The following is a 22,397-nucleotide window of genomic DNA, read 5'->3' as shown; positions in this document are numbered from 1 at the left end:
GAGAGAGACATTGCCATTCCCATGTTGTATTCTCATGCCGTGTGGAAGAAGGGTAATGAATTAAAACAAACAAGCCAAAAAAACCCTTACTGAAGTGCTGCTGCTTTCTTAACCCACTGTAAATAAGAGCCGAATTGGCCATTTAGACTTGTGAGCGTGGAGCCACATGACCTCAAGGGGGAATTCTGGGAAGGATCATACACATGAGAGGCAGAAGAATTCTTCCTTATGGCCGCTGAATTATCCTTTAACCTTGCACGCAGAGACTGCCTCTATAAGCATTCCCTGCAGACTTCCCCCTACTCTACCACTGTGTCTTAGATAGTAAATTGAATTGTTTGGGGCAAATTACATAGATATATCTGGGTGCTTCTAGAGCATATACAGGCCTTCTTCCATCCACCAGCCCATAACTCAGTTTAAGTATCAAATATCATGTAACATTGCTAAATATTGCTCAGTGGCCTTTTTTATTGCTAAAACTAATTTGTGGATGCCTACTATTTAAAACATCCAACTCACTAATTGCAAAATCTATAGAAAATTCTCCACAGCATCGAAAGGCTTAGTTGATCCTATGAGCAGTTATAAATGAAAAACTGCCTCTTTTTCAAGCAAATAAGGCACTTAATGCACTTTTTCTGGCTGTGATGCTATTTTCCCTGTGGGTTTGAAATGACCTTCCTGTAAGCATCAAGGACTGTAACTTTTCAGATAAAGGAGCTTGTTCTTGTTTTAAGTCTATGCCAGGTTCATTCCCCTATAGCCCACAGTTTTCAAAAGCAGAAGAAAAAGTAATCCAGACTTTTTAAAAAAAAACTGTTTTCAGAATGAAGTTACCCTGTCAGCTTGCCTTGGGCCTTAGGTGGAGAAGTAGAGATTAAAGAGTCAGTATTCCTTTTCATGTTTCATGTGCCAGTTTTGTGAATGTAGAAAGAGAACTGATGGCTACAGCTAAGCATCCAGCTGTGGTGTTAAGTACAGAGTTTTCTTACCCCTGCAATACATTAAAATATTTTTATGAGTTAACAGCAGAAGAAATTCAGCATCAATACTACAAAGTTATTAAGGTATCACCCAGAGGAGAGTGACCACCTCTGCAGATATAGCCTCAATATTTTCCACTATTATAATGAACCTCTTTGTGAAGTGTTGTGAATTCAAAATGTTAACAGTACAGTGATCTCATCATTTCTTCTTTACTCCACACAGTATACCATAATTTTTAAATGTAAAATCCCACTAGTTAAATGTCCATTTTTAACATTATTCCATAAACGGCCTCTTCAAACTGAGTTAGACTACTTCTGTCTTGTAAAATACAATTCGCTCACTATTTGAAAGATTTGGCTTTGATTTCTCAGAATATCCTTATAGGTAAAAAGTACTTTTTTCTTTTAGGTTTTTAAACCTTATTTCTGAAGACGATAGTGCACTAATTTACAGTAAACTCTTTCATATCTGGCACCCCTCAGACCACAAGGTGGCTGGATATTCAGATATTCTGGATAATAGCGAGATATACTTATTGATGCATAGCACTAAAGAACAACAAGATTAGATATTAAGAAACAAACAAAAATGTATGCAGAGTATTTTATTTACCAAAAACAATAGTATTGTACACTATAAACTTTTACTGTATTTGCTGAATTTATTTTTATTTACTTTCACTATACTGTTCTTGTGGGAAATGTAACTAAAATTTACTTATGGTTAAAATTCTGGTTATTTGAGAGTTCCGGATGATAGATGACAAATATGAAAGAGTTTACTGCATTTTGATTTGATGATAAAATTATGTTCTTGCAAAGAATACTAGCTTCTTCCCTCATCCCTTTTTCCCACCACCCTCGCTATTTCACTTCAGTACATTGCTGTGTGCAAAACTCTAGGCAAAACTGAAATCCCTCTGTTGGGAGCTGTGTAATTCTTTGTGATCCATACTGTACATTACTTGCTTGCTAATCACTGAGCTCAAAACAAATAACCATGTAGCATATAAACAAATTTTAGTAAAATTTAGCACCCGTCATATTAAGGAGCAGAAATATATAGTTGGTTTAACAATCATTTGTTCTAAAACATTAGCTCTTTTTATTTTTTTAATTAATTCTTTTATTTGCCCATCCTCCTACTTTGTTGGATATTTTCCCCCCCTCATTCCTCTGTCCACAGTGACATTGGTGGTTTCCCTACTGTAAAATTTTTATGCCAACTGTTAAGCCAAAAACTAATGCTAGAAGGTTAATTCGAGATTTACTCTCATTTTTCTATAATATATCTTAACTCCAAAGGGTCTCTTCCTCTCTATCCCGCACATGTGTAATTCCCATTAATATAATCAAAGAGAGTTACATGTGTACAGACAAAGTCTCTAAGATAGCAGTTGTCAAACTGTAGATCAGAAACCTAAATAGGGCTGTGATCTTCTTTGAATGAGGAGCTGGCTTAGACTTGCTGGGAACCAGTGCTAAAGCCTGAGTCTCGCTGCTGGAGCTGAAGTCAAAGCCCATGTGTTGCAGCCTGGAGTGGCAGGGCTCAGTTTACAGGCCCATGTGACTTCCAGTGGAATTGCTGGGCCCCTGAGCAAGTGAGAGAGGTGAAAGTGGCTCCAGGGTTGTGGGAGGGGTGGGACCTTGGTAGAAGGAGTGAAGCTGGGGAAACCCTCCCCCAGCCAACCCTACAGTGCTGCCTGGGCCATGCCACCAGGGGCTTCACCAACAACTTACAGGGCTCAGGGCTTCAACTGCTGCTACAATAGTGGTGGTGGTGGCAGGAACCCCAGGCCATTTTAAATTGCCAGGGCCCAGCGCAGTTGCCTCTTTTGCTCTCCCTCTTTGTAAGCCCTGGGGGCTCCCTACCTAGGGCTGAAGCTTATGATGTTCTGCTTTGGGCCTTCTGCCCAGAACAGTGGGGCTCAGGCTTTGGCCCCCTCACCCAGGTAATTTTTCTTCTCAGAAAGGTGTAGTGAAGTTTAAGAAGACCTTCTCTAAGAGAAGGGGCATTTGTTGAACTCTTCCAACAAGAGAATACATCATCTGAACCCAGTCCTGCAAAAATTAAGTGCATGTTACTTCAGTTCTGTGAGCAGTCCCGTTTACTCAAGTGACCAGTCCTTTAGATTTTCTCTTCATTAAAATTACACACACACTTCATATACACAATAGGTCAAATTACAAAGGATCAATATAAACAAATAACACATGTTTGTAGGGGCATAATTAGAAAGGTGAAGGCACAAAATGAGCTCAAACTAGCTAGATAGATACATAAAGGGTAACAAGAATTCTACAAATACATTAGAAACAGGAGACTTGTTGGGATGATTCACATGACTGAAGCGCTGTCATGAAAGGGTATAAACTGTTCAGGAAGAACAGGCAAGAGAGAAAAGGAGGAGGAGTTGCACTGTATGTAAGAGAGCACTATGATTGTTTGGAACTCCAGTACATAGATGGAGAAAAGCCTGTTGAGAATATATGGGTCAAGATTAGTGGTGTAGGCAGCACTGGAGATGTGGTGGTTGGTGTCTGCTACAGGCTGCCAAATCAGGATGCCGAGGTAGATGAGGCTTTTTTTGGACAACTGAGAGAAGTTTCCAGATCGCAGGCTCTCATTATCATGGAGGACTTTAATTACCCTGACATCTGTTGGGAGACCAATATGGTGATACACAAGCAGTCCAGGAACTTTCTGGAGAATGTTGGGGATCACTTCTTGGTACAAGTGCTGAAGGACCTGACCAGAGGTCATGCGTGGCTTGACCTGCTGCTTACAAACAGGGAGGAACTAATAGGGGAGGTAGAGGTGGGTGACAACCTGGGAATCAGTGATCATGAGATGGTAGACTTCAGGATCCTGACCAAAGGAAGGAAAGAGAGCAGCAAATTACACGCCTTGCACTTCAGAAAAGCAGGCTTTGACTCCTTCAGGAACCTGATGGGCAGAATCCCCTGGGATGCTACCATGAAGGGAAAAGGAGTCCAGGAAAACTGGCAGTATTTTAAGGAAGCCCTATCGAAGGCACAGAAAGAAACTGTCCCGATGTGCAGCAAGAGAAGTAAATATGGTAGGAGACCAGTCTGACTTACTGGGGAAATCCTTGGAAAACTTAGGCACAAAAAGGGAGCTTAGAACAGTGGAAACTTGGACAGACGTCTAGGGAGGGATATAAATGTATAGCTCGAGAATGTAGGGCAGTTATCAGGAAGGCGAAAGCGCAACTGAAATTGCGACTCGCGAGGAATGTGAAGGATAACAAGAAAAGTTCCTACACGCATGTTAGCAAGAAGAAGATGATCAGAGAGGACGTGGGGCCCCTACTGGATGAGGGAGGCAACCCAGTGACCAATGATGTAGGAAAGGCTGAAGTCGTTTATGCTTTCTTTGCCTCTGTCTTCACAGACAAGGACAGCTCCCAGACTAATGTGAGAAGTGATGCACTGTGGGATGAAGGTGGACAGCCTTTGGTGGGGAAAGAACAAGTTAGGAGCTATCTGAAAAAGCTAAACCTACATAAATCCATGGGCCCAGACCTAATTCATTCGAGGGTTCTGAGGGAGTTGGCATATGTCATTGACAAGCCCTTGGCCATTATCTTTGAAAAGTCATGGAGATCAGGAGAGATCCCAGATGGTTGGAAAAAGGCAAATGTAGAGCCCATCTTTAAAAAAGGGAAGAAGGATGTTCCAGGGAACTATAGGTTGGTCAGTCTTACATCAGTCCCTAGAAAAATCATGGAGGGGCTCCTCAGGGAAGTCATTTTGAGACACTTGGAGGAGGGGAAAGTGATCAGGAATAGTCAGCATGGATTCATGAAGGGCAAGTCATGCCTGACCAAGCTAATTAGTTTCTACAATGAGACAACTGGATCTGTGAATAGGGGAAAATCAATGTATGTGATTTATCTTGACTTTAGCAAAGCTTTTGATACGGTCTCCCACAATATTCTTGTCAGCAAGTTAAAGGAATGTGGGTTGGCTAAATGGACGGTAAGATGGATAGAAAGCTGGCTAGAAGGTCGGGCCCAGCGGGTAGTGATCAACGGCTCGATGTCAGGATGGCAGTCAGTTTATAGTGGAGTGCCCTAAGGTTCAGTTCTGGGTCCTGTTCTGTTCAACATATTTATCAGTGACCTGGATGAGGGGTTGAATTGCACTCTCAGCAAGTTTGCGGATGACACTAAGCTGGGGGAGTGGTAGATACACTGGAGGGTAGGGATAAGGTCCGGAGTGATTTAGACAAATTGGAAGACTGGGCTGCAAGAAATCTGATGAGGTTCAATAAGGACAAGTGCAGAGTCCTGCACTTGGGCCGGAAGAATCCCAAGCATTGTTACAGGCTGGGGTCCGACTGGCTCAGTAGTAGTTCTGCAGAAAAGGACCTGGGAGTTTTAGTGGATGAGAAGCTAGACATGAGTCAACAGTGTGCCATTGTAGCCAAGAAGGCTAAGGGCATATTAGGTTGCATCAAGAGGACTGTTGCCAGGAGATCCAGAGAAGTGATTATTCCTCTTTATTCGGCTTTGGTGAGGCCGCATCTGGAGTACTGTGTCCAGTTCTGGGCCCCCAATTATAGGAAGGATGTGGACACACTAGGGAGGGTCCAGCAGAGGGCGACCAAAATAATTAGAGGGCTGAAGCATATGACCTATGTAAAAAGGTTGAGGGAATTGGGACTGTTTAGTCTGCAGAAGAGAAGACTGAGGGGGGACTTGATAACAGCCTTCAACTTACTGAAGGGGTCACTCCTGCCAGCGGATGGGGTGCAGTGCATGGGGACCCCTAAACCCCATCACACTGGAGAGAGGCTGTTCACCGTGGTCACTGATGGCAGAACATGGAACAATGGTCTCAAGTTGTGGTTGGGAAGATCCAGGTTGAACATTAGGAAAAACTTTTTCACTAGAAGGGTGGTGAAGCATTGGAATGGTCTAACCAGTGAAGTAGTGGAGTGTCCATCCCTGGAGGTGTTTAAGTCTTGGCTCGACAAAGCCCTGGCTGGGCTGATCTGATGGGTTTGGTCCTGCCTAGGGCAGGGGGCTGGATTTGATGGCTTTTTTAGGTCTCTTCCAGCTCTATTGGTCTATGATTCTATGGTTCCAAGAGTAAGACCAAGGATTGGGCCTAAGGCCCATTACTCAGTGAAGAGGGGAAAAACAAGAAGGCTATATGTACTCTACAGCGATCTTTTGAAAGAAGTCCTTCCAGAAGATCTCTTCCAAAAGAACATATTTTCCACACACAAAAAAGTGGATCAAAAGAGTGATCTGCTCTTCCAAAAGAGAGTGTCAACACAGCTGCCACTCTTTTGAAACAACAGGCCAAGGACTGAAAAATCAGGTGCCATGAGGACTTCTCTTTCAAAAAAATAGGGCCAGCGGAGCATCTACACCCCTTTTGTTTCAAAAGAAGTCACTCTTCCTGAAACAGGAGTGGAAGAGTGCTTTCAAAAATATTTTGAAAGCACTTGCTAGTGTAGATGTGGCCTAACAGAAAATGTGGAAATAGTTGAGGTGCTTAATGACTTCTTTGTTTCAGTTTTCACCAAGAAAGGTGGTGGTAATTAGATATCTAGCATAGTGAATGCTGGAGAAAATACGTGCAAAAGATGAATATAAACAAATAACAGAAAAATGTAGGGGCGTAATTAGAAAGGTGAAGGCACAAAATGAGCTCAGACTAACTAGAGGCGTAAAGGGTAACAAGAATACATTCTATAAATATGTTAGAAGACAGAGGAAGACCAAGCACAGGTTAGGCCCACTGCTCGGTAAGGAGGGAGAAAAAAATATCAGAAAAGTTGGAAATGACAGAGGTGTTTAATGACTTCTTTGTTTTGGTCTTCACCAAGAAGTCTGATGAAGGAATGCCTAACATAGTGAAAGCTAGTGGGAAGGGGATGGATTCAGAAGTTAAAATAGGTAAAGAACAAGGTAAAAATTACTTAGAAAATGTAGATGTTTTCAATCACCAAGGCCTGAGGAAATGTATCCTAGAATACTCAAGGATCTGTTCAAGGAGCCATCTGAGCCATTAGCTATCATTTTTGAAAAGTCATGAAAGATGGGAAAGATTCCAAAAGAATGGAAAGGGGCAAATATAGTGACCATCTATAAAAAGTGAAATACAGGTAACCCAGGAAACTACAGACCACTCAGTTTAACTTCTGTGTCAGGAAAGATAATGGAGCGAATAATAAAGAATCCATTTGCAAATATCTGGAAAATAATAAGGTAAAAGGTAACAGTCAGCTTGGATTTATAAAGAACAAATCATATCAAACCAACCTGATAGCTCTCTTTGATAGGACACAAGTCCTGTGGATAAGGGGAAGTGGTAAGTGTGGTATACCTTGACTATAATAAAGAATTTGATATAGTCTCACATGGCCTTCTTATTAATAAATTAGTGAAATACAGTCTAGATGGGGCTTCAATAAGGTGTGTGCATAACTGGTTGGAACTCTTCCCAGAGAGTAGTCACCAGTGGTTCACAGTTATGCTGGAAGGGCATAACAAATGAGGTTCCGCAGGGATCTCTTTTGGGAGGAGTGGGGGAGTCAAGAATTAAATGAAGCCAAATATGCAAAAGAGCCCCTCTTATAAGTTAGTTGAGAAACATGAGAATGTGCCTGTGATTCTGTGAATAACCTGGTTAGGTCTAGTGATGGTATTTCCAGAATAGATATGTGGAATAGAATAGCCCCTATTCCTAGCCATGCTGGTTCCTGAGCTCTGGAAAACCTAGAAATGTTTGCATGTGACTGCAGTGCATTGAGTTCTTTTCTGTGTGCTGAAAGTTTTAGAAAGGCAAATGTCTCTTCATATCAAAGTGTGGGTTTTGTAAGGCTTTCATTTTGCTCTTGATTCCACAGTTGGGAAATGAAGAGGGAATTAAGCCCCATTGTGCTCATGATAGACTTTCTGCGGCTGCTGCTCCACTACCATTGTCCCGTCGGAGGGGGCATTGTAATGAGGCAATTCCGAGGAGGCTAATGAGGCGCTGATGTGCATATTCAGTGCCTCATTATCTTCAGCGCCTCATTAGCGTAATGGCAGCCGCATGAACAAACTTTAAATTTTAGCTTGACAGTGAAGATGGGGGCAGCATCGAAATAAGCACCCTGCTTCGACGTTCCCTTTCTCTGATCTAGTTCTGTGAGAGTAAGGGAATGTTGAAGTGGGGCACTTATTTCAAAGCTGCCCCCATCTTCACTATCAATCTGCAATTCAAAGTTTGTTTGTGTGGCTGCCATTATGCTAATGAGGCATTGAATATGCATGTCAGTGCCTCATTAGCCTGCTTCAAATTGCCTTATTACCATGCCCCCTCCAATGAGACAATGGTAATGTAGCAGCAGCCTCAGCCATGCAAACAATGAGTATCCAGCAAAATAGAGATGTGGTGGTTCAGGGATGGGATAGAAAGAGCTGAGCGATTTGGCTCCACCACAGATTACCTATACGGTCTTGTGGAAATCATTGAACTGCCTACTGTCTCAGTTTTAAATCTATAAAAGCTGAGGATAGTTATAAGGCTTAATTCTTTAATATTTTTATAACATGTTGAGGTCCTCAAATGGAGGCTGTTATAGAAGTGGAAGGCAATCGTTTTATTATAGTTATTATTATTATTATTATTACTATTTACAAGTTTAGATAGATTTGCTCTATCCTCTATACATGTATATGGTCTTAATTTTTCAGCATTCCAGGGATACTACTTTCCTAATCAGCCACTAGCTCATGTACTCTTACTGAAATGAAAAATTCCAACACAGTAAACCTTTAAGCAGTGTTTTCCCCCCTTCCTCCTAGAGCTGTCACTGCTGAATGTAACTAATAACAATTACAAAGCTGGAATAATTTGCATAAAATTGCTGTCTCAGGTTGCATGCAAGAATGGTTTGACAGAAAAGCTGTATTTTACCTGCTTTCTGCTTCACCATGCAGTTTTGTGTCCTATGAATCACCATAGAAGAAAGCTTGAAACTTAGAACTGAATGCAAAAACAAAATGTGGGGAACTTGAAGGAGCCTACTGTTAGAAATAAAGACAGCTGTATAGACAACTTTAGCTTGTTTGCAAAATGCCATAACCCAAATTGCAACTATTTACCGGTAATACAGAGGAAAACTGACTGACGTTGGAAATTCACTGTTAGATATGTCCCTCTTTTAACTTTGTAAAAATGTAATACTTTACAAAGTTTTTAGAGACAAAGTAAGATGTGCAAATAAGTATGTGAATGTATCTTACTCTTTAAATATATAATTATATGGGTTTAATGATAGATAGAGACATATAGATAACTTGAGCGATATGCATTTGGTTAACTGGAGTGCTCTGAAGTGTCATTTGTGACTCTACATGAGGAACTTCAGCAGCATTTTCCACAGTGACTTTTTTCTTCCTCTCTCCCCCACCAAAAAAATCAAAATGTACTTCATGAAACTATTGTATATGAAGCACTTATTAGCCATAATTAAATGGACAATATGAATTTACTACGTCTTTAGGACTCTGGCTTGTTCTGGTTTAGAGCAAAATGATTAATGCAAATACATATTACTTGAGATAACCATTTAGCAGCTAATTTAGCCAAATTTATTACAGCAGTTAGAGGTTTTTCATTTTAGCAGACGGAGACAAGGACATGCCAAAAGCAGAAGGTGTGTATGAGTGCACACTGCCCTCTAGTGTGCCAGATTTCCAGGAATTAACAGAAAATACAGACAAGCAGAGTATGCACTGGAGTAAGAATATCCAGATTTATATATTCTAGGCATTCTTCAAGTAATGCCACTGTATAGTAATTTATTTTTATGAAAGATGAGCATTTCATTCTCCTTTTTAGCACAGAAATAATCAGATAATAAATCAAAGCAATTTAAACTTGGTAACATTGTAGTTAGAGAACTATTGTAATCTTCTGTATTTTCAAGATTTCTTTCTGTGGGCATCTAATACCACAGGTTCACTTTACAGATTGTTTTTACTTTTTCTCCATGCCTGGTTATATTTTAGGCCCTGTGAGAGCTGTCACTCTGCATGACTCTAATCAAAAGTCAATTCTGCACCTTCCTTAGGCCACAGTTTCTTTTGCAATCTGTTGGTAGATTTATTTTGCTCCAGTATTAAGCAACATCTCCTAAGAAAGACCTTCTCCCTGCTGACCAATGGAGATTTGGTTCATCTTAGAACTGTAAATTCTGTTTGACAAGATCAAAAGAACAGATACATAAGTTCAGTAGTTGATTTCACCTGCAATAAGGAGAAATGATCAAAGAATAGGGTAGAATATCTTCCCAAACCTTTCAAATATCCAGACTCTAAAAGAGTTCTACCTAGGAGCTATGAATAAATCACGTACGATTTTATTTTATTTTATTTTATTTTTGCAATTTATCATCATATGCACTGAAATTATCCAGGCAGCATCAGGTATTTTGTGGAGCAGAGAGATTTGTAGTCCTTTTTGCTCTTTCTCTCACACTGGGGCTGCCAAAAACTGATTAAAGACTTTTTCCAAATGATTGTAGCCCACTGATGTACTGGTAAATAGTTGAACTTATTTGTCATCTTTCTGGCATTCGGCATTGAACTGTACATTGGGGTGGTAGAGATGAATATTATTTTATAGGGACACTAACTCACAATATTTATTGTCTTGTTTGTTTTCTTCACAGTGCTGAATAAGGGTCAGTGTGTAACTAAATATTACCGCTGGATGCAGAAGAATGGAGGGTACATCTGGATACAGTCCAGCGCTACCATAGCTATCAATGCCAAGAATGCAAATGAGAAGAATATCATCTGGGTCAATTACCTTCTGAGGTATAAGTTTCAGTCACTTCCTTTATTTGAATTTCTCTCACTTTATATGGAGTAAAAAGAACAACAGTGGCAACGACAGAAAGTTAATATGAGATGAGCTTAATCATCTGATTGTGCTCAAAACCAGGTCCTTCTAAGTAAAAGCAGCTGTCATTCCTCAGGTTGCTGGCAACTTCTTGAATTATTGCACTATGTTTCTGTTAAAGTAACCCTCCATCAGTTTTATTGCAAGCCTCCATTGCCTGGAATTCTACCCAGTACTAGCTGAAAATCCCAAACACCTGGCCCACCATACATTGGGTTTGTTCTAACAGTTATGATGATTTTTTAAGCAGTAGCTTCTTTGTTTATTGCAAAATTCTACTCTGATGACTCCAAGGTGATCTTCCAGGTACATGACAGACATGTCTCTTGGAAAGGTGATCTTCATTCCAACCTGCCTTCTTGCGATAGCAGGCATTAAGGCAGTACTCATCTTGCGAGGTGAAAAAAAATAAATGAATGCTGTTAAATAGAGTGTGTTGGAACATTTTTGACTAAACCTTTATTTTTGTCAAAATATGCTAAGTTGCTAAAGCCAAAACATTTCAACTTTGACAGATTAATTGCGAGCACATTTTCAGCATGATGGTTTCTAAGATCCAGGGTGGACTCTGGTTACAGAGAGAGAAATGTCGAATCAAAAACTTGACTTTTTGAATTCTAAAACCATTTTGATAGAACTCTCCTTTGCAAAGACATCTGGAAGGGGCTCCGGTTTGTTGTTTTTTCTCCGTTCTAATGAAAAAAATGGAAACTTCAAAAGTTTTAGCAAAATGGAATTGCCATTCTTTGGTCAGCTCCATTTGTAAGTTACTCGCCATGCCTTGTTATCTTCCGTTTATTCCCAATGTGATTCAGGGAAAGTTCAAAGTGATGTCTAAGGCCTAGATTGTGACTTTTATGCCATACTCAAGGAGCGTGGTGGAGATTGTGCCTGCCTGAACTACAGTCTCAGACAGTGGAATAGTCTTGATTTCCTAGTCTGGAAGCCAAGAGTGATCAATTCGTAAGGGAGCACAGGCCCTGACATTGTGGAAGCTTTGCATGGCAGTGTAGTAGAGGGGACGTGGGTCACGTTTTTGTGTGCTGGAGTGAGCATGGATCTCACAGTCTGTCCATATTCCACTTTTTCTTTAAAATGTGGCAAATGATCGATATCTGTGAAAGTGAGGAGTTAACCCAGCTTGCAAGAGTGTAGCACCATGTAGCCCTATTTGTTCCTAAAACTCAACCAAGCCTTGACCTGCAGTATGTGGTTGCCCTTCCAACCCTAAACTTCTCCTAAACAGAGCTTCAGATTATACCAGATAGTGTGTTGGTTTTCTAATCTCCCTAAATATCTAACTAGAATTATAAACCAATGCTTTTTTCTGCATCTGCTGGTATCCAGACGCTGAGTAAATCTGATCCACAACTGTTCCACAAAAATTTGCTGTCTACTAACGGAGAATTAGTCAGAAACTAATTAAGATGAGGGCCTAATTGGTCTAATCCTCATAGAACTTGATTTTTTCCCCTCATTCCCCTAAGTGTTCTTTTAGAGAACAGTAATCCTTTATACAATTTGCATATAGATTACTCCCAGTAATGGGATCCGAAAAGATCCAAGCAATTAACAGTATTTTATTGACAGAGCAAGGCATGAAGAGCACTGATATTAGCAATAGCAAGAACACTGCTTTTGTATATTTTTTTTCATGCATGAGAAAGTATGTTCAAATGCCTGTCCAATCTGAGTTCTGAATTCACTGTGTTACTAGTTAGAGCTCCTGTTCTTGGTCAAGAAAATGGTTGTTTCTGTTTAAGCAACTATTTTTACACACACACACACACACACAATTTCTTTTGCTAGAAGGGAGGGAAACTGTGTGGCGTACTTCTGCATTGTGGCATGGTCATGTACAGTAACTTTATCACATTGTGACGCAACAGCATAATGTCACATTTTTGTCCCACAGGACAAATTTGCAAAAATGATAGTCCTAGGTAAAGACAGAGAACAACTATCAGTATTTCAACACTGAATTGTCACAGTGCACTAGAATAAATTTAATATAGGCACTGTGTGGTTGTAATGCTTAGGACACATTTAGTAGCCTGGAAACCCATTCACCCATTTTTTCTGTCTGTACAGAACTGTAGAGCTCTGGGTAACCCACTGGGCTGGAATATGAATCACCTGGGAATAATCAACTACTCAAAAGTCCACCAATAAATATTTGTTTAAACAATCGGTACTGCATTTGTTTATCTAGGTATCTTCTGGTCTTGCCTTTCTTTTTAAAAAGGAATACACTTTAAAGAGGCACAAAACAGAACAAAAATTATTTTTATAAGACTTTCTTTAATAATTGGGCTTTTTTCACATTGCAATCATGTTCGTTGCAAACAAGCCACAGGTGAACACCACATGAGCAGATGAAGATATGATTATAATAGGTGTGTTGACAGTTCTGTATCCTTAACATATGCATCCTAACATGCACGTGCATCTGTCATATATTTAGGTTGCTAATTTTTGCCTAATAGCTTCTGAGCTACCTGAGCAGTGACCAGGCTCTGTGGTCCTTAATTGAGCAATATTCTCAGTAATTTCAAAGTGAGATTTACTAACCTACAGTCTGGAGTGCATAGCCCTTAGGAAAACAACTCTTCAATAGCTATAACAAAGATTGCATAGTGTATTGTCAACTGACTAAATGTGATGAGCATCAGAGGTAGTGTAGAAACAAGTTTTAAAGGATATCAGCTCTCTCTTGCTCCCTCCCTATCGTTGTAATGGGAAAGTATTCTAGATATTAAGATTGTGGTACTGATTATACAGTCCAGAGTTGCTCTTAGATATCAGACAGGCAGGGAGAGCAAACTGAGTACTTCAAAAACTCAGATATTTTGTGGGCATCAAGCATTTTGCTACAATTTTAGTATCAAAAAAACTTTCAGAAAATTTTGCTGTGATGAACTGAGGAGAAACATGTATGTTTTCATATTTTCTCTTCTCTCTATTTACATTCTTTGCTCCTGAGACTTGATAAAGGACAGAAGGAAAGCTATCAAACTGCAAATCATCCATTTGTGTTTCTATTTGCTGTCTATTCTGTAGTAACCCAGAATACAAGGACACACCGATGGATATTGCACAACTTCCTCATCTGCCAGAGAAAACCTCAGAATCCTCAGAGACTTCCGATTCTGAATCAGACTCAAAGGACAACTCGGGTAATACAGGCCATTCTGTTTTTCTACTACTTAACTTCTTTATTTTATATCTTTGTATCTTCAAAGCCAAGTCAGTGATGACATTTACAGGTTATCGCTAAATCTTAGATTTTTCACAGATGGGTCAGCATTAGAAATAATACCTTAGCACCACAAAATCCTGTTTTTGAAAGATATCAAACTCTTTCAGTGACCCAGAATCATCTGCTATTTACTAAGTACACGAGTGCCTGGTTGAATTGCACTTATCAAAATATTTGAATCCTCAAGCTCAGTCTGTTAGCAAGTATTATGCCTTATGCAAAGGGCTTAGATTGTAACTGCCAAATATGATTCCAGTTCTTACCTGTCAAGAGTAGTCATGTGTTCCCAACATAAATGTACACTGTGGAAGTTTATCACCCCTTCTGCTGTATAAATAGGCTTCTCAAGTTGTTTCACTAGGGGTCAGTAAAGATTACAAAATTTGTGCACTCTGTTTTGTTTTTGCAGATAACAGACTAACACAGCTATCCCTCTGGGACAAAATTTGTGTGTTTGCTTAAATGAAAAGCATCATGTTGTATTAGAACCGTACAGGTTCAAAGCCCTTTTTGTAAATTTTGCCTCTCTTGGGGCATTTTTGTTTCTTTTAATGCTAATGATCTGGTTCAATTCATTCTATAAATAAAAAAAATCCTAAAAAGGGTAATATGTTCAGCCAGTTCATGTACTTCCCGAGTAGGTGTAAAAGGAATTACGTATGTAGGTGTACTGATTGGCTGTTTTCTTGGTAAGGGATTGTTTTTAGTGCAAAAATTGATTCTGGAGGCCTGATTTTTCTCTCATGTCTGTATAAATCAGGAACAAATACCCTGAAGTCATTGGTTACACTGATGTTAATCAGGTGTGAGAAAAGAATCACCATTTATAACCTTTATTTTTTAATTAACAGCCATTTGTTATCTTACCTTCCACACTCATTCCTCGCTTCTCTTTTGACAGAGTCAGACATTAGACAAAAATACTGGCTTTATGTCCACATGATTTGAGATCTCTTTGGTCCTTCTATGTAATCCAGTAATATAGCTGTGAAGAAAAGTGTGCATTTGCCATGTGGACGCTGAGTTTCTATAGTTGAGAAGTATATGTATGTTCAGGACTGCTGAGGCTGGCCCAGAGTACGGGAGCATTCTTCAGTGATGCATGGAAGTGGCATGCATCCTAAAAAGTAGGACAAAACTGTTAACAGTTTTGGGTTCTTTATTGTTCACTTAATGTGAATTCAACAAAACTACTGGAAGGTCTGAATAGTACCAGAGGGGAAGCCGTGCTAGTCTATACACTATCAAAACAAAAAGCAGTCAACTAGCACTTTAAAGACTATCAAAATAGTTGACTAGGTGAGTTTTTGTGGGACAGACCCACTTGAAGAAGTGGGTCTGTCCCACGAAAGCTCACCTAATCAACTATTTTGCTAGTCTTTAAAGTGCTACTTGACTGCTTTTTGTTTTGGAAGATCTGAGTTTGTTAAGACCTTTTTGGCTGAAATCAGTAAGTTCAGACCAAGTGTTTGTAAATCTACAGACAGACAGTGCCATTTTGTCTTATGTGAAATTAAAGTCACTCTATCAGGTGGTAATAATACTTTAAAAGTGAGGGGAAAGTCTTTTCTTTTTACTTTTTTTAAATAAATGTAGTTCTAAGTAGAAATAAAAGTTTCATAACAAAAAGGTTTAGTATCTAATTAATTGTTTTATAAATCAATCCAAATGAATTATACAAGATAAACGTACAAAGCTTGAAGATTTGAACAGCTAACATCACCATCAAGCCCAGCTGCTCAGCTGCTTCTGGCACGCTTGTTTGGAACTGCCCTGGCTCCAGAGGAACCCAATCATTACAGAAAAACTGGCCCTTTTTCTCCCTGCTCAGAGTGGAGAATTTAAAATGGTAATTCTTGGCTCTGATGAGGGAAAACAAAAACATCTTTTATGTGCTAAGGAAAGAATTTGGACTGTTCTGCAACGACAGGGTTCTCTTCAAGCCATGCATGACTCTTTCCAACAGTGTGGATAATTGTCAGTATTCTGAAAGCTGCTCTTGCTGCCTGCGTACAGCAGACTGGTGTGTTTGTCTTATTCAGTTAAAAGTGAAGTAAATATAAAATAAAAATCAAAGAAATAGGAGGACAGGACCAGGTCCTGAGCTAATGTAAACTAGTGTACCTCCATTTGTTGCACCAGAGTTAATTTTTCTCTACTTTCCTTTTTGCTGCCCAAGAGAATATTGGCACACAGCAGGCCAGAGTAACTGCATTGTTTTAACTGATGCATTTACTCAAACTTATACACATTAAAACATAAGAATGTCCCTACTGGGGCAAACCAAAGGTCCATCTAGCCCAGTATCCTGTCTTTTGACAGTGGCCAATGCCAAGTGCCCCAAAGGGAATGAATAAAATAGGTAACCATCAAGTGATTCTCTCCCCTGTCACCCATTCCCAGCTTGAGATAAATAAAAGCTAGGGACACCATTCCTGCACATCCTAGCTAATAGCTATTGATGGACCTGTCCTCCATGAGTTTATCTAGCTCTTTTTTGTACCCTGTTATAGTTTTGAACTTCATAAAATCCTCTGGCAAGGAGTTTCAGAGGACTATCATGCACTGCATGAATAAAAACTTCCTTTTGTTAGTTTTAAATGTTACCCAGTAATTTCATTTGGTGACCTCTAGTTCTTGTATTAAAGAAGACATGATTCTCCACTCACACAGGAGTAACTGAAGAGTAATTCCACTGAAGTCCCCATAAGGAGAATCAAGTGTGTGGATTATCACTTAATCACGCTATTGCATCACTCCTATTCCTCTTATAAGAATGTTAATGTGAAACAGAAATCTCAAGAGCACATCACTAGAGCTGACTCATTCACTGACTTCTCACTTCAGTGAACGCTATTGGAATCGAGTCGCAGACAGTTAGAACATAAGAACGGCCATACCGGGTCAGACCAAAGGTCCAGCTAGCCCAATATCCTCTCTTCTGACAAGTATCAGAGGTGTAGCCATGTTAGTCTCTATCTGCAAAGCAATGAGAAGTCCTGTGGCAATTCCTGCACCTTCTAGACTAACAGATTTTTTAGAGCATAAGCTTTCATGGGCAAAATCCCACTCCGACATTGGCCAATGCCAGATGCCCCAGAGGGAGTGTACAGTACAGATAACCATGAAGTGATCCCTCTTTCCTAGCATCCATATCCAGCCTCTGACATACAGAAGTCAGGGACACCATTCCTACCTATCTTGGCCAATAGTCATTGAGGGACCTAACCTCCATGAATATATTTAGTTCTTTTTTGAACCCTGTTAAAAGTCCTGATCTTCACAAAATCCTCTGGCAAGGAGTTTCACAGGACTATCATGCACTGCATGAATAAAAACTTCCTTTTGTTAGTTTTAAATGTTACCCAATAATTTCTTTTGGTGACCCCTCGTTCTTATGTTATCAGAATTGTTAGCAGTTATCAGAATTGTTATCATTAAAGAAAATGTACTGAGGGATCCCACTTGAAATAGGTGCCCTCAGGATCCTGGATCAGGGGGATTAACCATAATTAAATCCCTTCAAGCTTCAAGCTGCTAGAACTGTGGATCTAGAGCTTAGAAAAAAAACTCCTCCATTGAGCCTCAGAGAAAGGCTTTTACAGAAACCTGGCAGGTGATGTGACATCTCATTTTAGGCAGACAAGTGGGTTTTTAATCTTATGTTGCTATTGCTAATGGTGTTTTTCACTTTTCTTTCCTTCCAGAGGACAATGAGAACTCCAAGTCAGATGAGAAAGGAAACCAATCAGAAAACAGCGAAGACCCTGAATCTGATAGGAAGAAGTCTGGGAACCAGTCAGATAATGAAATGAACTGTAATGATGATGGGAACAGCTCCAGCAACCAGGACAGCAGGGATAGTGATGACAGCTTTGAAAATTCTGACTTTGAGAATCAGAAGGCCCCTGAGGACAGTTTTGGTACTCTTGGTTCTATGCAGATCAAGGTGGAGCGCTATGTGGAGAGTGAATCAGACTTGCGGTTGCAGAACTGTGAATCGTTGACGTCAGACAGTGCCAAGGACTCAGACAGCACAGGGGAAGTAAATGCCCAGTCTTCCAGCAAACATCAAAAGAGGAAAAAGAGGAGGAAAAAGCAGAAAGGAGGCAGCATGACCCGCAGAAGGCTATCAAGCACTTCAAGCCCAAATGGACTTGACTCAGCATTGGTGGACCAGCCCCAGCTGCTCTCGTCACCAAACAGTGCCTCAGTGCTCAAAATTAAAACAGAGATCTCAGAACCTATCAATTTTGATAACGATAGCAGTATTTGGAATTACCCTCCTAACCGGGAAATCTCAAGGAATGAATCGCCCTACAGTATGACCAAGCCCCCAAGCTCAGAGCACTTCCCCTCACCACAAGCCAGCAGTAGTTTACATGTCTCCATTCCAGACTCTGTTCTCACCCCACCAGGGTCTGAAAATACTGCCAGCCGCAAAACTCAGTTCAGCACCTCATCCAGCTCGGCCTTGGCTCCTGTATCCTCCGACCCTTTGTCACCCCCACTTTCAGCATCTCCACGGGACAAACATCCAGGAGGTCCAAGCACTTCCAACTCTTTGTTGTACACTGGGGATCTGGAAGCCCTTCAGAGGTTGCAAGCAGGCAATGTGGTCCTTCCTTTGGTTCACAGGGTAACTGGAACCCTTGCTGCCACCAGCACTGCTGCTCAGAGGGTCTACACCACTGGCACTATTCGGTATGCTCCAGCTGAAGTTACTTTAGCCATGCAGGGCAATCTCCTCCCTAATACCCATGCTGTTAATTTTGTTGATGTTAACAGCCCCAGCTTTGGGCTGGATCCTAAAACACCGATGGAAATGCTCTACCACCACGTTCACCGACTCAATATGTCAGGACCATTCGGAAGTGCTGTGAGCGGGGCCAGTCTGACCCAAATGCCTGCAGGGAACGTGTTCACAACTGCCGAAGGACTTTTTTCCACTCTTCCATTTCCTGTGTACAGCAATGGAATTCACACTACACAGACTCTGGAACGGAAAGAGGATTGAAAAATGACCACATACTGTGTTCAGTGTTATACTCTGAGGCATAGACTATGTTTTAATTTAGACCATTAATTCTAGCACTTTGAATTTGAGCAGGTCAGCTTATTCTCTCCATATGATGGTCCCCCTTTCATTCCCTTTCTCTTTAACTTGACTTATTCTTTAATGTAAAGATATTTTTTTATTTTTGCCTTCAGAGAGTTGAAGTACCAGTTGCCTGCCATTTTGTCTTCTTCTGAGATGTGTGTTTTTTTCCTTTGCATCTTTATTAAGATGCCTTTAATATGTGTATGCCTCTGCCATAGAATTCTCAGTGTTGTGGTAAAGAGATTTTAAAGTGACAACCATTGGTTTTACTTCACAATGATCTTGATATGATCAAGATTAAAAGAGACAAACATAAACAATGTGCCCTGTTTGACTAAGTCAAATGAAAAGGGGTTTTTGTTCCTAATTCCTTTAAAAATAGGGGATAGTATTTTAGAATTTTATGCAGAGTTTAATTCTCTTTTTATGGTTAAGATTTTCTTACTTGCACATAAAATAATTTGGGTTCTTAAAAAGTTAATTTCTGGCCTGTGACTAGAATGTTAAAAAGTCAGACTAAATGTTAATTACTGAAACTTTAACTTAATTTCTAAAACCATGGTGCTATCATTTATTAATCTGTAATGTCTTCATACAATATGCAGCTTGTGGGCTGGGGTTTTTGAAAGGAATGTGTTCTGTACAGGTCTATAGTTGGGTGCTGCAGTCTCCTTGGTTAGTTAAGACAAAAGCCCTCATTAACATTTGCTGCAGGACTTAAAATGTTTTACCTCCAAACTAACAAACATAGCCTCACATTAAATTTAAATGGGTCAGGAAGCCTTCTAGAGAAAGTGCTTTAAAAATACTCAATTAAATTGACTTGAGGAGCAGTTTTTTAGATGGATATTTTTCTCTTTTTTTTTTCTCTTTTTTTTTTCTCAGTGTAACTGAGGCTAATTTTACAACTTCAAATAACACTTCAGAGTAAAAAAGGAAAATATTTAACATGTTTTATTTTTTCATTTGAAGTTATAGAGGGAAGGTTGACTTTTTGTTGTTTGATTTGTTTTGTGTTTTTTTTCTTATTTTTAGCATTGAAACCAATATGTTTTAAAACTAAAGAGTGGGTTAATAAGCTTGAAATAGATAACTACAACTGAAAACTGCACATTAAGTAAAAGAAAAGAAATCTCCTATTTTGTCTTTGTTGCCAGAAATCACAAGTGTGGTGTCAAACACTCCAAATGACTGTCAAGTATAAATTCTTCTTCCACTCCATCTTTGGCAGCTGTTTGTTAAGGCATCTAATAACAGATGTGAGAACTGTAATGTGTACAATGTGTAAGTGTCCTTGGCTGTCAGTCCCATTGCAGTTTCAATGTGTGTTACTATATGCAGTATATACTAAGCTAATGTAGTTGTTTTGTCCTTTGTCTTCTCTGTGCTTTATCTCTAGTCTGGAGTGGTAAAGTCCCATTCCTGCAGTCCTAGTGAACCAGTGATTCTTGGGGGTTAGTGGTTTTTGTGTGGTGGCCTTCCTCTGTAATGTCACCTTATGCTGCTTCCACTGTCTGTATATTTTTTAATTTCTGCTGTTGCTTTGCTGTTGTGTATTCTCAAACCTCTCTCTCTCTTTCTCCCTCTCTCTTTCTTTCTTTCTTTTTCACTCTCAGAGATAAAAGACTCTTAACTAGCTCAAGGTTATTGGAGCCATTTTTCCCACAGAGGAATTCTGGGTATGACTTACTCTTCCAGTGTGCCACACAATACACTGAAGAGTAATGCTCAGATATATAAACAAATTGATGCCATATAGCCTCAGTTGTTAACATTCCCAGAGTCCCTTGTGCTCTACCTGTAAGCAGAGGGTGCATTTCTTTGGTTTTCTCCAAGGCGTGTTGATGGAGTAATATATAGAGCAATTGCCAGCGAGATAGAAAATTCTTTGAAAGGTCGACCAATGTTATTAAAAAGGGAAACTGAGTTTAGGATTGTCACATATATTTGCTTATGTGTACAGTGCTGGTAATATATTCACTCAGCTGTCCTTTGAATTTTTTGATCGCTCACTTTGTTGAGTCAATTCCTGCTTTGAATCTGAGGAGTTAGTCGAAGCCCACATCAGAATAATAGTGAAAAAGAATTGGATGGCACAAATTTTAATAATGAGCTTTTTTAATGGTTATATTTGAAGGGTTTAAGTCATTCTAAGAAGCAAGAAAGCTGACTGTGAAATTTAAAGTTTAATTTTGGAGGATCTGCTCTAGCTGTTGAACAATCAAAGGAGTGCACCTATCAGCTATAAAGAACAGCTAGACAGCTGTTGTTGTTCTATTTTTTTTTTTTATAAATGTTTCTGTGTTGTGTCAGAAATGATTTCTGGTGATTTAAACTAACAGATAATCACAGCTGCTGTCTAAATCCATAGTGTTTAAAATTACAAAATGAAAAAAAAACTTCATTACCTGTGAAGACTGTGTCTGTGTTTTTAACTATTTCTTGTACAAATATATGAAATCTTTTATGAGGAGATTGGTGCCAAGTAGCTGAATAATGGGGAAAGGGATTCTGTTCGTATAAATCTTAGCAGTGTTACCAACTCTACAATACAAAAAAAATTAAAATGTTAAAAAGTGACAGCTATGGTACATTTATTTTGTGTTAAGCTAACCGAATCTAACTTCTTGAGTGCCTGGCTTATTTGAAACATTTTTTTCATTGATCATTGATAATGCTGCAAATCAGAAATGTACATACTTCATTTACAACAGGGTTCTTTTTATACTTTTGTAGATTCTCATACATGTCATACATGGTTGTCTTTATGTAACTTAATTTTTTTCATCCCGCAGGTGCCATTTTCATAATAAACTTCTCTTGGATTTGTTACTATCTGGCATCATTTCTTTTACATATAACCATCCTGACTAATGAATGCTGGTAGTATTTGTTTGAGCAGGTACTTTTTTAATTATCTTCTTTTTTAAAAAAGAGGACACAGATAGAATTTATTATTGCTTGTGAACTGAAGAAAAGAAGCAGTTGAGATGCAGGTTAAGAATGCTAATCCAAATACTACACCAACTTGCCACCATCTTAAATTCTCAGCTACCCCAATTCATTGTCATACTGAGCATTGTTATGCACATTATCAAAGCTGAATAATGGA

General features: G+C 39.5%; 1 protein-coding gene across 4 annotated transcripts in view; it reads left to right on the top strand.

Annotated features, from left to right (window-relative positions):
• Positions 1-22,072, top strand: part of NPAS3 (neuronal PAS domain protein 3) — an 870,281-nt gene extending 848,209 nt beyond the window's left edge. For all 4 annotated transcript variants that reach the window (XM_074996867.1, XM_074996866.1, XM_074996865.1 and 1 more), the window contains 3 exons: positions 10,693-10,840; positions 13,986-14,101; positions 17,892-22,072. In XM_074996867.1, the coding sequence (XP_074852968.1) occupies positions 10,693-10,840; positions 13,986-14,101; positions 17,892-19,201 (1,574 nt within the window). In that variant the 3' untranslated portion in view covers positions 19,202-22,072. The remainder of the gene's footprint in view (positions 1-10,692; positions 10,841-13,985; positions 14,102-17,891) is intronic.
• Positions 22,073-22,397: the final 325 nt, after the last annotated feature.

The sequence above is a fragment of the Carettochelys insculpta genome, chromosome 6, assembly GCF_033958435.1.
Source record: "Carettochelys insculpta isolate YL-2023 chromosome 6, ASM3395843v1, whole genome shotgun sequence".
Taxonomy (NCBI): domain Eukaryota; kingdom Metazoa; phylum Chordata; order Testudines; family Carettochelyidae; genus Carettochelys; species Carettochelys insculpta.
The sequence above is the reverse complement of the archived record's forward strand: the minus strand, read 5'-3'. Positions and strand labels throughout refer to the sequence as shown.